This window comes from Gymnoscopelus microlampas (genome assembly GCF_963454915.1).
Source record: "Gymnoscopelus microlampas genome assembly, chromosome: 4".
In the NCBI taxonomy this organism is placed as follows: domain Eukaryota; kingdom Metazoa; phylum Chordata; class Actinopteri; order Myctophiformes; family Myctophidae; genus Gymnoscopelus; species Gymnoscopelus microlampas.
Window position 1 is genome coordinate 54468339 of NC_139941.1, and position 15000 is coordinate 54483338.

The 15000-nt window shown below is 43.0% G+C and overlaps 1 protein-coding gene across 1 annotated transcript in view; it reads right to left on the bottom strand.

Moving 5' to 3' along the window:
- Positions 1-4820: 4820 nt before the first annotated feature.
- The window catches only part of qsox2 (quiescin Q6 sulfhydryl oxidase 2), a 17066-nt gene continuing 6886 nt past the window's right edge, over positions 4821-15000 (bottom strand). The window contains exons 7-12 of the mRNA XM_084054117.1: positions 14128-14271; positions 13416-13545; positions 13027-13149; positions 11117-11267; positions 8264-8452; positions 4821-5550 (exon numbers count right to left, since the gene is read on the bottom strand). Of these exons, the coding sequence (XP_083910243.1) occupies positions 5012-5550; positions 8264-8452; positions 11117-11267; positions 13027-13149; positions 13416-13545; positions 14128-14271 (1276 nt within the window). The 3' untranslated portion in view covers positions 4821-5011. The remainder of the gene's footprint in view (positions 5551-8263; positions 8453-11116; positions 11268-13026; positions 13150-13415; positions 13546-14127; positions 14272-15000) is intronic.

Genomic DNA, 15000 nt, shown 5'->3' on the forward strand with positions numbered 1-15000 from the left:
TGTTGGTGCCTAGTTTAGTGCAGACCGGAGCAAAGGTGCGACTTGCAGGTCCACATGTTACGTTTGTGACCGTCCGTCCAAGCAATTTTAATATAGGATACCCTTTTTTTCCGGTTTTCAAATATTTTTTTGATACAGAATCAAATGTTTTCTGGTCATGATTCACCAGGAGCCTGGATAGCTTGGTTGCATTTTAAAATTATTATACATTTTAAAATTGCGAAATGGGTAATTCTGCATAATGAGTACTTTTACTTTTGGTTCTTTAAGTATATTTTGATGCCAAATTGCCAATACTTTTACTCAAGTAAACTTTTAATACCGGACTTTTACTTGTAACAGAGTATTTCTAGATTGCAGTATTGATACTTTTACTTAAGGAACACATGTGAGTACTTCTTCCACCGCTGCATGAGAGACACGAGCCGTTTATTTAGACACACAGCACTTGAATAAAAACAAACAAACATGAAATGAATTAAAATAATCTAATTAAAAGACATTCATCCATTAAAACACGTAACACTGTTTTCATTACATTCAGAGTTTGACATGGTGCTTGACACGAGTCATCAATCAAAATTGTTTTCTGCTGTGATTGGATGACAGGGAAGTAGGCGTGTCTAACCAAAGGTAATGATAATTTAGGATTCATTTCAACAGAAATTATGCAAAGAAAATATGACTATTATTAAATAACATGATAGATCGTTGCTGTCGGTGGAAACCTCATGCGTCCTAAACTGTTACTTTTCAGAATTCAAATTGGCGTTTTAAGTGTGTAGATCGGCTATTTTTGCTAGTTTCGTGTGACACTGTAGTTTGACGAAGTAGGGCACATTAACCCATTAAGACCGGGAACGCAACGCTGTGTAATCACTTTAACCATTATTTTATACTTTGGCTAATCAAAAACAGCAGATCTACAAGCTCATAGCGCTGCAACGAGTGTCGTGCTATGAGCTTGTAGATCTGCTATTTTTTTTAAATGGTGACAACTTCTGCAAATCTTTAAATATATATATTTTTAAAGCGAACATTTGTAACTCAAATCTTTGCTTCTGGGAGGTCCCTGGAACTAAGTATTGCACACATTTTCTCAAAGAAATAGCATATATACAAGCTCATGTAAGCTCATGAGCAGTGGCGTGCACAGACATTTTGAGGGGCAGGTGCTCAAGTAAAAAAAAAGGGCACCTTGTGCGGCGCGCGGAACCGCCGGCTGCCTTAGTAGTGTGATATTTATTACAGGCACATCTTGTACGTCGTAATTGCATATGTATTTGTTTCAATTGCCATATGCTGTCTGATGCATATGTGTATGCATCACAGAGCACCACCTAGAGTCTATCTGTGCACGTGCCTGGCTATGAGCTTGTATATCTGCTATTTTTTAATAGCCAAAGAAATCTAAAAATGACAGATGCGTTCCCGGTCTTAACCCATTAAGACCTGGAACTGTGTCATTTTTAGATTTGAGCTAAGAAAGCATTATTTTACACTTTGGGCTATTCAAAAATAGCAGATATACAAGCTCGTAGCGCGGCACCGAGTGCCGCGCTACGAGCTTGTAGATCTGCTATTTTTGAAAATTCGTTAAAATGTGTGCAAATCTTTGAATATATATTTTAAAGCGAACATTTTTAACTCAAATCTTTGCTTAGGGGGTCCCTGGAACAAAATATTTTGATGGGGGTCCGTGGCCAAATACATATCATTTTGGGGGTCCTTGACATGAAAAAGATTGAGCACCACTGATATAGAAACATAGGTTTTTCAGAATACTGTTGAGATTTAGGAGACATGTAGAATCGGCTTCAGGTCTCAATGGGTTAATGGCTTAAGCGTGTAGATCGGCTATTTTTGCTACTTTCGTGTCACACTGTAGTTTGATGAAGTACAGCACCAAATTAATTTACCAAAAAACATAGAAAGTTAAAATATGGATATGAGATGTTTCTGCCCCACAGCAACATACTTTAGTCTGCATGGACGGAGACATACTTCTAGTCCTTTAATAAATCACTCCTAAAGTCATGTAGGACACTGGTTCTCAGTGGATGATTTTTTGAGGAGGGGTCCCCAGATGAAAGTGAAATGACAATTTAAGGACTTTAAATACCATTGTAATACCTAAAAAAAAAAAAAAGAAATAAAAAGAACTATACTATAAAATCTTGTTTATTTTACACATTATGTTTTCTAATAATATGTTGGATTCATTAATGTGTGTCTTCAGACATTCAACCACTTAAACCCTCAACACTTAGTAAACTTGACCTTTGGCTCTGTACTTGGCCAGCTCTTTTTCTTTTTTTTTTAACTTCTACGCCAAACCTCTAAAATAGCTGATCTACAAGCTCACAAGGCGACATAAGCTTGTAGATCTGCTATTTTCGGCTAATGTTCCTCTCAGAATAGGAATGCTACACACACAGATTTGGGGGCCCCCTGTAGTAACTCGGAGGACCCTCTAGGGGTCCCAGACCCCCTGTTGAAACAGGAAGTCTAATGAGATGTCTAAACTCTAAATGTAGTCTCACGCATAGACATATAAAGGTAGACGCCTCCTCTGACTCTGTGGCGTCTGTATCTGCGGGCGCCATTTTTGGGAAGACTGTCTTTTCCGGGACTTGGCAGAATATACACATTTTTATACAACTAGATTCTGACAAGTCCCGGAAAAGACGCGCTGTGATTGGCCAGTAGTCACTTTGAGTGGCAGCGTGCCCTTCCCGAATATGACGGCCGTGGATACAGGTCGCTCCAATGAACTGCAGTGGCCAATGAGTCGTCTAGGTTTCTATATCTATGATCTCACGAGTCAGACTGTTTCCTCCCACAATGTTCAAAAGCCTCCGTCATACAGTCTGTCTGTCTGTCTGTCATACAGTCTGTCTGTCTTTCATACAGTCTGTCTGTCAGTCATACAGTCTGTCTGTCTGTCATACAGTCTGTCTGTCAGTCATACAGTCTGTCCAGTGGCGTGCACAGACATTTTTAGGGGCAGGTGCTCAAGTGAATTATACTTTTTTTTGTTTACTTGGTCTGCTCTTTTTTCCCTCTACACCTATACCTCTTTGCCAAAAATAGCCGATCTACAAGCCCACAACGCCTCGCAGCGCGAGGCGTTGTGAGCTTGTAGATCGGCTATTTTTGGCTAAAGTTCTCCTCAGAAAAGGGATGCTAGGTTTCGAGTGGTTACGGTAAAAAGAAAAATCATATCACATAAAGATTTGGTGGACCCCCTGTAGTAACTCTGAGGACCCCCTAGGGGTCCCGGACCCCCTGTTGAAGACCCCTGCTGTAAACTGAAAAAGAAAAAAAAAAACTTTTTTTTTCTTTTTTTCAAAAGGGCACTTCTGGTCAAGAGGGCAAAGGGCAGGTGCTCTAGCACCACCTAGAGTCTATCTGTGCACGTCCCTGAGTCTGTCTGTCTGTCAGTCATACAGTGAGTCTGTAGCAACAGAAGCTCTGAACATGGGGGGGATAAAGCGGATTTGACGCCTCCTCCCCGCTGCCGGTTCGGCTTTACAGTCGTGCAAAATTGTCCTAATATAAATAAATAAAAAATCAAAGCCTATATAGCTGCTGCTTGTTAGAAATGGAAATTCAAAAATAAAATGGAACGATATTTTAACATATATCTTGGAAATGACAAACAGGTGACAGCTTCAACGTCCAACCTCAAGAACTTCCTGTGTGTTTTAAAAGGTTAGAGGTCAAGAAAAGGGTTAATAAAAAATGTCCATGTTAAGTAGATGTCCATGTAAAGGCCAGACCGCACCAATGCAACTTCTTGCAACTTCCATTGGGGATCATGGTTGCAAGTAGTTGCATTGGTGTGGACTGGCACAATCTAATGGACTAAGCGCTTTACCCTCAGCAATAGGCTCTATGCACAGCGGCCATATTGGAACGAAATTGGGCCTCTTTCCTACTTCCTTAGGTGTTACCAATGATACTAATGAAGGCTCTGTTCTATTCTGTTCAGACAGAGTCTGACCAGAATGTTATTGGAAATACTTTGCTACACCAGTGGGTCTCAATGTGCGGTCCAGAGACCCTCATGGTTCCTTGAGGGGTTTCAAATGGACCCTTACAGGTGTGTATTGTGTAACTGACGCGCCTGGCATACATTAATATTACAGTAAGCAATAAAATCTGTTTAAAATCAATAAAATGGTTCTGTTGTTAATTTTGGGTCAATATATTAATGTATTTATTACGTAGCCGTGTAATAAGCGGGATAATCAATGGGGAGCAGGCCATTATGGAGAAATAAAGCCCTTCAGCGTGGGCCTGTCTGCCTGCCTGAACTCAAGAGGGTTGGGAGTTCACAGTAATTATATCAGAATAAAATAAAAATAAAAATGAGGTAACGCACGCACGTGCGCACAAGCACACACGCGCACACACACACGCGCGCGCACGCACACGCGCGCGCACGCACGCACGCACGCACACGCACACACGCACACACACACACACACTACATTCCAGGGTTTCGACGCAGTTTGTTTTTAAGTTAAATCCAGTCCCAGACCAGAGTCCAGGATTTTATAAGACACAGTCTTTATTTACATCTGGTCCCCAGTCCAGTCCAGTCCAGACTCTAGTCCAGTCCAGACTCTAGTCCAGACTCCAGACTAGTCCAGACTCCAGTCCAGTCCAGTCCAGACTCCAGTCCAGTCCAGACTCCAGTCCAGACTCCAGTCCAGTCCAGACTCCAGTCCAGACTCCAGTCCAGTCCAGACTCCAGTCCAGACTCCAGTCCAGTCCAGACTCCAGTCCAGTCCAGACTCCAGTCCAGTCCAGTCCAGACTACAGTCTAGTCCAGACTCCAGTCCAGTCCAGTCCAGACTCCAGTCCAGTCCAGACTCTAGTCCAGACTCCAGTCCAGTCCAGACTCCAGTCCAGTCCAGACTCCAGTCCAGTCCAGACTCTAGTCCAGACTCTAGTCCAGACTCTAGTCCAGGGTTTGTATTGCAGACACGTGGTGTCTCAGTCTTTAGATCTGGTCCCAGAGCAGACGGCGGTACCGCGTTTTTCTCCGTCTGGATCTAAACCTGAAGAAGAAGAAGAGGAGCATGATGAAGAGGCAGGAGGCCAGGTAGAGGAGGAGACACAGGCTCATGTCCACGCTGGTGAAGCCTGCGCCTCCTCTCTGACGCTTCTCCTCCAACTCCTCCTTCTGCCCGGCCGACTCCTCCCCCTCCTTCAACTCAGCTTTCTTCTTCTCCTCCTCCTCCTCTGCTTTCTTCTTCTCCTCCTCTTCCTCAGCTTTCTTCTTCTTCTCCTCCTGCTCCTCCTTCTTGGAGGCTGTGTCCCGGTGCTCCTGCAGGGGAGGAGGAGGAGGAGCGGAGGTAGAGGAGGAGGAGAGGGAGTAGAGAGGAGAGAGGTTGGGAGGTCCGTAGTGCCGCTGGAGGAAGGACAGGACGTTGTCCTCGTTCCAGACGTGAACTCCTTCCCTCTCCTCGTGGCAGGAGGCGCACAGGGAGGCGCTGGGCCACGTTGCTTTGGGGAACAGCGGGTCCTCGCTCAGAGAGCCTGACGACACAACATGCACACATATAGACGTTTTCAGACGCTCTCGTGTTCATTTCCTCGACTATAAAGCTATGAGAACAAATGTCTGATGACTAATAACCTTATTCACTGACAAACACTAAATACAAACTAAGCTATGATGACTTCAAACTATGACTAAATATATGAACACATTCACTGCCATCGACGAAGATATTCGTCATCCAATCCAAGGCTCAGAGCGCCATTGACGTATCGTTCGTCATTTGGCGTTTTCAGTGGTTTACCATAGAGGGCGCTCTAATACACCCGGAAATCACGTGATCTAAACTAATTCCAGCCTGTCCGATCTAAAGTTATCAGATTTATGAAAATACATTTATCTCTGATTTATTTTCCCAGATTGCGTTTTTGGTGAAAACAAGCTATATTCAACTGCCGATAACTAAAGATCAGAAGATCGCAGTTACAATCATTTTTTTCCGGATGAAAGAACAGACCCTCTTCTTTAACCCCAGACATCATCTTCTTTGAAAAAAAAACATGTCTGTGGGTCTCGAAAGATTAGTAAAAAAAAAAAGAAAAGTAAAAAATGCAGACTGTTCTGAAAATCTCTGGCAGTGAATGAGTTAACAATTTAGCAATCTGGGAACCCATTGGCAAATAAAAAGGAAAAACAGCGCCCTCTGCTGTTTTTTACTCTTTCACTTGGCTCTGGGACTAGCTGAATGGAGCACCCGTGCGCAAGGAAACCGGGGTTTTGGTCTGCCCTCAGCGCTCCACTTCCGGTGGTGCGACTATGTTTTCATTCCACTTCTCCCAGAGAACATGGATGGTGTTGGTTATAAGCCCACTTGTTTCTATGATGAAAGAGCAAGTTAAAATGTGAATATCTTTCCGTGGTTTTGTCTGCTCCGAGGACGCTATTGAGACCTGCTGCCACCTATACGTTGTTATACCTTTGAATCCGGGAGCCACCTCTGTGTCTCATTAGTTGTTGCTATACATATAGCAACATCATGTTGTATACATTTTTTTAGTAAGAATTTGAACATTTTCAGAAATCTTAGGTTAGGTTTTAGAAGGCGTTTTTAGAATCGGCCTCAGGTAGAGATGCACGATATAATCGGTAACGTATCGATATCGGCCCATATCGGCCCATATCGGCCGTATCGGTATCGAACCGATGTCAAAATAAACCCGATTAAATTCTCCGATATTGTATATATTGTATAATAAAATGAACGAGAGCAGTCTCTCTGCCTGTCTATGTCTCTTTAAGAGAGTCAGCTGTAGCTCCTCCCCCCTCCACGCACTCTACATGCTGTCTCTCTCAGACAGAGACAGTGAGTGTCTGCAACAGGCTGCTAGGCTAAACTGCTACGTGAACAGAAAGTAGTCGAAACTAACAGCAAACTCTTCACGTCCATAGTTCATACCCAGAACAGTCAGAGGGTTTCTTGTACATCTTAAATTAGATTAGAGTAGTGAAACTGCGGAGGATATATTTTCAACACGAATGTGTATATTGCGTCGTTATTTAACATCGACGTAACAAACACTCGTTACGCGCGCGCGCACACACACAGTGCGCACAGTGGTGGCTCCAGGGAGTTGTGATTGGGAGAGCTAAGGAGGGCTTTATTGTTTAGACACCGGCTTCGAATGCTATCAATGCACTGAATGGGAGATTCACGTTATATCAGACCATTGAATGGGCGAGTAGGCGATACACGGACCTACCCGCGATTTGTCAGACCATTCATTGGGCGTAATCAGGAGCTACTGACTACCGACCTACAGCACTTGGAGGCGGAGCAGTCCCCACAATGTTAGAGCAGAGGCTAATGAATTTAGGCAACAGACAATATGAATAACACTAATAACAAACTAGATTCAATCATCTTAGTTCCATAGGCCACATAACATGGTTTTGTGTTATACAAAGATTCAAATCATTCTGTGATGGCTTATAGCATACAAAAATGATGTCATAGTTAAGTTTGTTACTTAGAAGAATATATATAATTAATGTATTTATTCCATAAATATTTTTCATCACAGTAGGGCTAGTGGAGAGGGGGGTTTACCATCAACTTTCACCAGTAAAACAAAATAAAATAAAAAAAATCAGCAATGAGCTCAATATAAATATAATATATAATATATCGGTATCGGATCGGTATCGGCCGATATGACCAAGCAAATAATCGGGTATCGGATATCGGTCATAATTTCAATATCGTGCATCTCTAGCCTCAGGTCTAAATGGGTTAAATGAGTTTCCGTTTGTTTTCAGTGGGAAGGGAGCGCACAGACAGTAAATCCCGCCCACTACATTTGATTGGGTAAAGCGCGGCCTGCTTCCTGATCTGAAGGCACGCCCACTTGTAAATTAACGCGCACGCGTTCTGAACGGGGCTCCCGACAGATTCAGTAGCACAGCTCTGAATCTGTTCTTGAGAGATTAGCAATTTAGTAAAGTGAGGAGCCCCCACCGGGAGGACGCAGAGCCTTCGTCCTATTCCTCCCGACCAACACTCCCTCCACTACCTGACAGGTGGGGAGCTTGATTTTCCTCACTGCACGTTCTCCTACAGGAGTGATGAAAATCAAGCTCCCAGCCCCCGGCTTCCCTCCCCCTAACACGGGCCAATTGTGCGTGTGTGTGTGTGTGTGTGTGTGCGTGCGTGCGTGCGTGCGTGCGTGCGTGCGTGTGTGTGAGTGTACATACCAGCCAGTCTGTTGTTGACCAGGTTGTGTTTCCTCCAGAGCCAGAGGACTTCCTGCTGAGGCGTGGTGACCTCCGACCCCAGGGACTGAGCCATGTTTTCAAAATGTCTGCCGCACTCCTGACAGCCGAAGAACGTGTTGATGTAGCGACGCATCACCTGTAGCACCGCCCCTGGCCCCGCCTCTACACCTGAATGGATACAATAACAACAACAACGTAGGCATTTATCAGACACTCTTCATCCAGAGTAGGGACAGGATTAGGACTAGAGCTGTCACCATTACACATTTAAATTGACCATTAATTGTCACACAAATAATTGCGATTAACGATTTAATTGTGTTTTTTGGCACTGAACATTGGAACATATGAATACAATTAACATAATCACACATTGCACAGAGTAGATATGACAAATAACCTATACAGAGAAATTACTGACAAATGTAATCATTTTATACTTTCAAAACAAATTAAAAAAGTGAAAATAGTTGATCTACAAGCTTACAACACGCCACAAAGTTATTGTGTCAAAAATGATTGCGATTAACGATATTGTCGCAACAATCAAACACAAATGTGTGTAGAGTGAAACAGTAGAGGGTTGAAGTGGTACTAGTGTTCTCAAATACTGCTGAACCCGACCGACCCATCGTTTTCGGGACGAGACGAATTATTTATTAATTATTTCAACTGTCACTAGTGGCTGAACGGTAAGGCCGACGGAAATGTCAGTGTGTTGGATGCAGCTCAAAGTGAACTTTACTCAGGTATCTAGTTTATCACCGTCCAACCTTCCAAGCCTGTGTTATTATAAACAACTGGAGAAAATGACCGAAACTCAAAAGTGGTTGTTTTCAAGATGTTTTGGCCATTATCTCTGGAACAGAAGGTACAATCTGCTCAGTTTAAAGCTTGTTGGATGCGTGACTTGTACTTCAGAGCCACACTAAATTCACCCATGAAATCACTTGGGTCAAATTGTTAAATTAGCTCACATGAAATGTTCTACAAGAATCTAAAGTAAAAGCACAAGTATCAAGCTTATAGTGCAAAGAAACAAAACAGACAGAATGGCTTCTCAGCTCGCTTTATAACTAACTGGTTTTAAACTTTTTGAAAATGTTAAATAAAGCAATAAAAACACTGGATAATTTGTCCCAGTGAATGATCTCTCATATATGTCAGTGTTCTTACATATGAGCTTACAGTTCCAAATAGCTTGTGGCTAGATTCACTTCTTTCAGAATATTTTTATAGAAGTTCAGCTACTTGTTTCAAGTTACATTTTCAGTGACACATCAACATAAAGAGCACAACATGAGTTCTGAGTGCAGTTCATCCATTACATGACATCTCTCTCTATGTGTAGTTTTGAGTGGATTTGATCCATCACACCAAAGACAGAATTCTCCATCTCATCCATTAGTTTGTGATGTCATGTGTTTCACACTCAAGCACTCAATGTCATGATGCACTAATTCCCAACTAATGGTCATGAAACACATCATAAGAGCCTGTGTCCCTTTCAGCCAGGTAAAATATAAACACAAAACTAAAACCTTTCATTCATACAAACACAGAAACCATGTCAGCCTGCCCCCAATGTTCTTCTCACTAAGACGCTTCAGTACACAGAACACATTGAAATGCATAACTTCTTATTTTCTCTAATTCAAAAAGCCTGTGCACTATACAGGTCTGGCACAGAAATGATCCTCTCAAAATAAAGACAGGGAACCCATCTGTGTCCTTTTATAGATTTCTTTGGATATTCAAACATAGCACATATACAAGAGAGACATACACAATATACAAGATTTTTCAAAACTATTTGTGCAGATCTACAAGCTCATAGATGCCTCTGTGCCATGCAATGAGCTTGTAGATCTGCTATTTTTTGAAAAAACTTGGAAAATGTGTGCAAATCTTTGACTAAATATGTTTTTTAAAGCGAACATTTGTAACTCACATCTTTGCTCCTGGGGATTCTACAAATGTCTTCTAAATCCTAACAGCTTTCTGAAAAAAACTTATGTTGCTATAACATCAGTGGTTCTCAAACTTTTTCATGTCAAGGACCACCCAAAATGATATGTATTTGGCCACGGACCCCCATATCCAGGGACCCCCCCAGAAAAAAATCCATGGGATTTGAGTAAAAAATAAATGCTTGAAAAAAAAAGATATATATTCAAAGATTTGCACAAATGTTCACGATTTTTCAAAAAAATAGCAGATCTACAAGCTCAGAGCGTGGCACTCTGTGCTGCACTCTGAGCTTGTAGATCTGCTATTTTTGAATAGCCAAAGAAATCTTAAAATGACACAGATGCATTCGTGGATTGAATGGGTTAACAGTCACGCTGTCAAACAAGTCTATGAAGCTAGCTATGAAATCTATGAAAACGTTTAATCTGCAACACAATGTAGTAGTGGGGGGTCCCTGCTTCATCTCTCTCTCAGCTAAGGGGTCCTTGGCCTGAAAAACCTTGAAGACCCCCAACGTATCGTATCAACAAGGTGGTCCAGATATCCTCTCTGTGGGGTGGAAACCTCATATCCAAAACTGTTACTTTTCAGGATTCAAAAATAGCAAAAGTGACAGTGTGTGTGTGTGTGTGTGTGTGTGTGTGTGTGTGTGTGTGTCTGTGTGTCTGTGTGTGTGTGTGTGTGTGTGTGTGTGTGTGTGTGTGTGTGTGTGTGTGTGTGTGTGTGTGTGTGTGTGTGTGTCTGTGTGTGTGTGTGTGTGTGTGTGTGTGTGTGTGTGTGTGTGTGTCTGTGTGTGTGTGTGTGTGTGTGTGTGTGTGTGTGTGTGTGTGTGTGTGTGTGTGTGTGCGTGTGGTTACTAACCAGTGTTGTCCAGTACGTCGGGTCTGTTCAGGTGATTGACAGTCAGAACGTGGAACAGCGTCCATAGAGAACAGGGATAGCCTCTAAGCCCCGCCCTGCTGCCCTGGCAACCAACCCAGCGAAGCTCCGCCCCCAGGAACACACCTGAAATCTGAGCAGAAATAATAATGGCATCAACTGAGTTCTACCAAAGATATGACATTATTTACAAAGATACGCCATCCTAATGTGAGCCACTAGACTAGAGGCTACATGGTTCACATCCTCATGTGAGCCACTAGAGGCTACATGGTTCACATCCTAATGTGAGCCACTAGACTAGAGGCTACATGGTTCACATCCTCATGTGAGCCACTAGAGGCTACATGGTTCACATCCTAATGTGAGCCACTAGACTAGAGGCTACATGGTTCACATCCTAATGTGAGCCACTAGACTAGAGGATACATGGTTCACATCCTCATGTGAGCCACTAGACTAGAGGCTACATGGTTCACATCCTAATGTGAGCCACTAGACTAGAGGCTACATGGTTCACATCCTCATGTGAGCCACTAGACTAGAGGCTACATGGTTCACATCCTCATGTGAGCCACTAGACTAGAGGCTACATGGTTCACATCCTAATGTGAGCCACTAGACTAGAGGCTACATGGTTCACATCCTCATGTGAGCCACTAGACTAGAGGCTAAATGGTTCACATCCTCATGTGAGCCACTAGACTAGAGGCTAAATGGTTCACATCCTCATGTGAGCCACTAGACTAGAGGCTACATGGTTCACATCCTCATGTGAGCCACTAGACTAGAGGCTACATGGTTCACATCCTCATGTGAGCCACTAGACTAGAGGAGAAATGGTTCACACATTGCATACAAATGATCTCGTCTCCTAAGTGTGCGCTCGCGTCTGACGGCAAATCTTGCGAACGTCCGATGTTTACTGGTGTTACTTTAACCCCTGCAGTACCCGATGTTTACTGGTGCTACTTTACCCCTGCAGTACCCAAGCACCCATAAAACGTGAATACAAATGATTCAGATATTTATGTGTGCGTGAGAGTCTGTACATGTGCGTTTTAACATTCTAAATGACTAGACCCGGTCCACATTATCACCGGCTGCCCCCTATTCAGCCCACCCTCAGAAGCTGGTCTTTTCGACTTAGGACCAGAGACGAGGGCGTGGCTGCAGGACACTGAGTTGGCCATCTGATGATATACGAAAGAAGAAGAAGACCCGGTCCGAAACGGGACGGAGGAAAACTGGAGTGCAGCGCTTGAGATGGGCTGCGTTTCAATTGGCTGTTATCGTTAAACGAGGCTCATTCAAGTTGCGAGAACAGACAATATGGATTTAGGACTAGGAGCGTAATGTCTCATTTTAAAACCGAAGGTTAAAGAGACTAATATAATAATAATAAAAAGCTGGACCCGTATGGACCCTAACAGTTCCATATGGGTCCATCTGTTTCAAATGGAACTGACGCAGACCTGTGGCAATTGGAACTGATCCGACCCGTCCCCAACCCGGTTCAGTTCTCGGTTCGGGGCTCAGATCTTCCTCTAGTGTGGGTGTGTGTGTGTGTGTGTGTGTGTGTGTGTGTGTGTGTGTGTGTGTGTGTGTGTGTGTGTGTGTGTGTGTGTGTGTGTGTGTGTGTGTGTGTGTGTGTGTGTGTGTGTGTGTGCGCTCAAGGTTCAAGGAGTTTTATTGTCATTTCATATAAGTACAGAACTAAATGTGTTACCCAGGTCCTGGTCATGGCAGAATAAACTAAAATTATGCCTATACTTTATTTAAAAAAACCTGTAATAATACCTGTAGACAGTGCAAATAAAGCAAACACACTTGCCCACTAAAACAATACAATACAGCAACAACAATAAAACAAAGTGAGTGTGTCCTCCTACTCTCAGCTTGTTGTTGACCAGGTCCAGAACTCCCTGGTATGGGACGGAGTCCAGAGGAAGACTGACCAGCCAGTCCAACACCGTCTCCATCACCATGACAACAGAGCCACCTACTGGATACAACTACACACACACACACACACACACATTTTTAAAGAATAACATTATTAAAGGTCAGTCATTTCTTTGTATATTCTACTTATCTGTCAAGAGAAATGTAATAATTATTCATGTTCAATATAAAAAACACAATTAAATCGTTAATCACAATTATTTGTTTGACAATGAATAGCCAAGTCAAAATGTATGCTGGTGAAAGGCCTATTTATTGATAGACATAAATTAGTCAACAATGACTTCAGATGTAGTTTTACAAAATGTATCGTTACCTTGGCAACCACGGTGACAAAGTCTTTGAAGGTCTTAAGCTCCTCCCCCTGCAGCGTAGTGTGCGTGGCCACCTCCACCCTCAGCAGGTAATGCAGCGCCGACTCCAGATCAGCCAAGTACACCTTAGAACTACAAGACCCACAAAACACCTTAGAACTACAAGACCCACAAAACACCTTAGAACTACAACACCCACAAAACACCTTAGAACTACAAGACCCACAAAACACCTTAGAACTACAACACCCACAAAACACCTTAGAACTACAAGACCCACAAAACACCTTAGAACTACAACACCCACAAAACACCTTAGAACTACAAGACCCACAAAACACCTTAGAAAACTACAAAACACATTAGAGAACTACGAAACACCTTAGAAAACTACAAGACCCACACAACACATTAGAGAACTACAAAACACCTTAGAACTACAAGACCAACTAAACACCTTAGAAAACTACAAAACCCACAAAACACATTAGAGAACTACAAAACACCTTGTGTTTTTTCACCCCCAGACATTTTTAAGTTGCCTGATTCAATATTTTGATATTTGATTTATTCTATTTTAGGCTATCTATTTTTTTTTTTTTTTAAAGAAAATGATATAAAAAGCCTGTCAGACTGTCAGAAGGAGTGTGTCCATAGACATAAACCCTCATGAACACATGAACACACACACAGCTGGTGTTGACCTGTGCTGACCTGTCAAAGGCTCTCCAGTCTGCTGAGGACAGCTGTGTGTCCTGGAGCAGCACTGCCCCCACGTGGTCAGGGTTGGTACTGCTGCGATGAACCCCTGGCAGAGACCTCAGTGCAGACGAGTAGAAGAAACGCAACCTCTTCTCCCTGGAGGAAGAACCCAGAGGAGGATGTACCACAGTGGGAGCAATACCAACGTCTGTGTGTGTGTGTGTGTGTGTGTGTGTGTGTGTGTGTGTGTGTGTGTGTGTGTGTGTGTGTGTGTGTGTGTGTGTGTGTGTGTGGGTGTACTGTATACATCACGACCACACACAGATTACTGAAACCATGGCCCACATCCTCAATGGTTGTCATGCGTACAGAGGGCTTTACATTTGTTGACATGATAGAATCGTGGATCTGATTGCAGACAGTATCATTTCCACATTCAGGTCACCTGCACCAGTGCTTTATAAGCACTCCACTGTAAAGCCGAGTATGTTCAATCTGTGTAGTGATATCTCAATGTTCTCTGATATAGCAGCAGCAAACACCCCCCATATTGTTGTTGTTGATGAGAACAGTAGAGAGGTTCTCATTCTAGAGGTTGGCTGTACGTTTGACCACAGCCTAGAAGAAGCCTTCATAACTAAGGTGTTGAAGTATCAACTGCTAGAGCAGACCATGTCGCAACTGGGCTACAACTGTAAACTTTTAGTTTTCACATTTGGCAGCCTGGGCCATGTTCATAAGCTCGTTGTTAGAGGCCATCAGATGGCTGGTCTCTCAAAGAGAAGAGCCAAACAGCTAGCAAAATATTGCTCAGTGTCAGCTATCATTGGCAGTCGCGCTATTTGGAGACGGCGCTGCTATCTGTACCCTTAAGCTGTATACTGC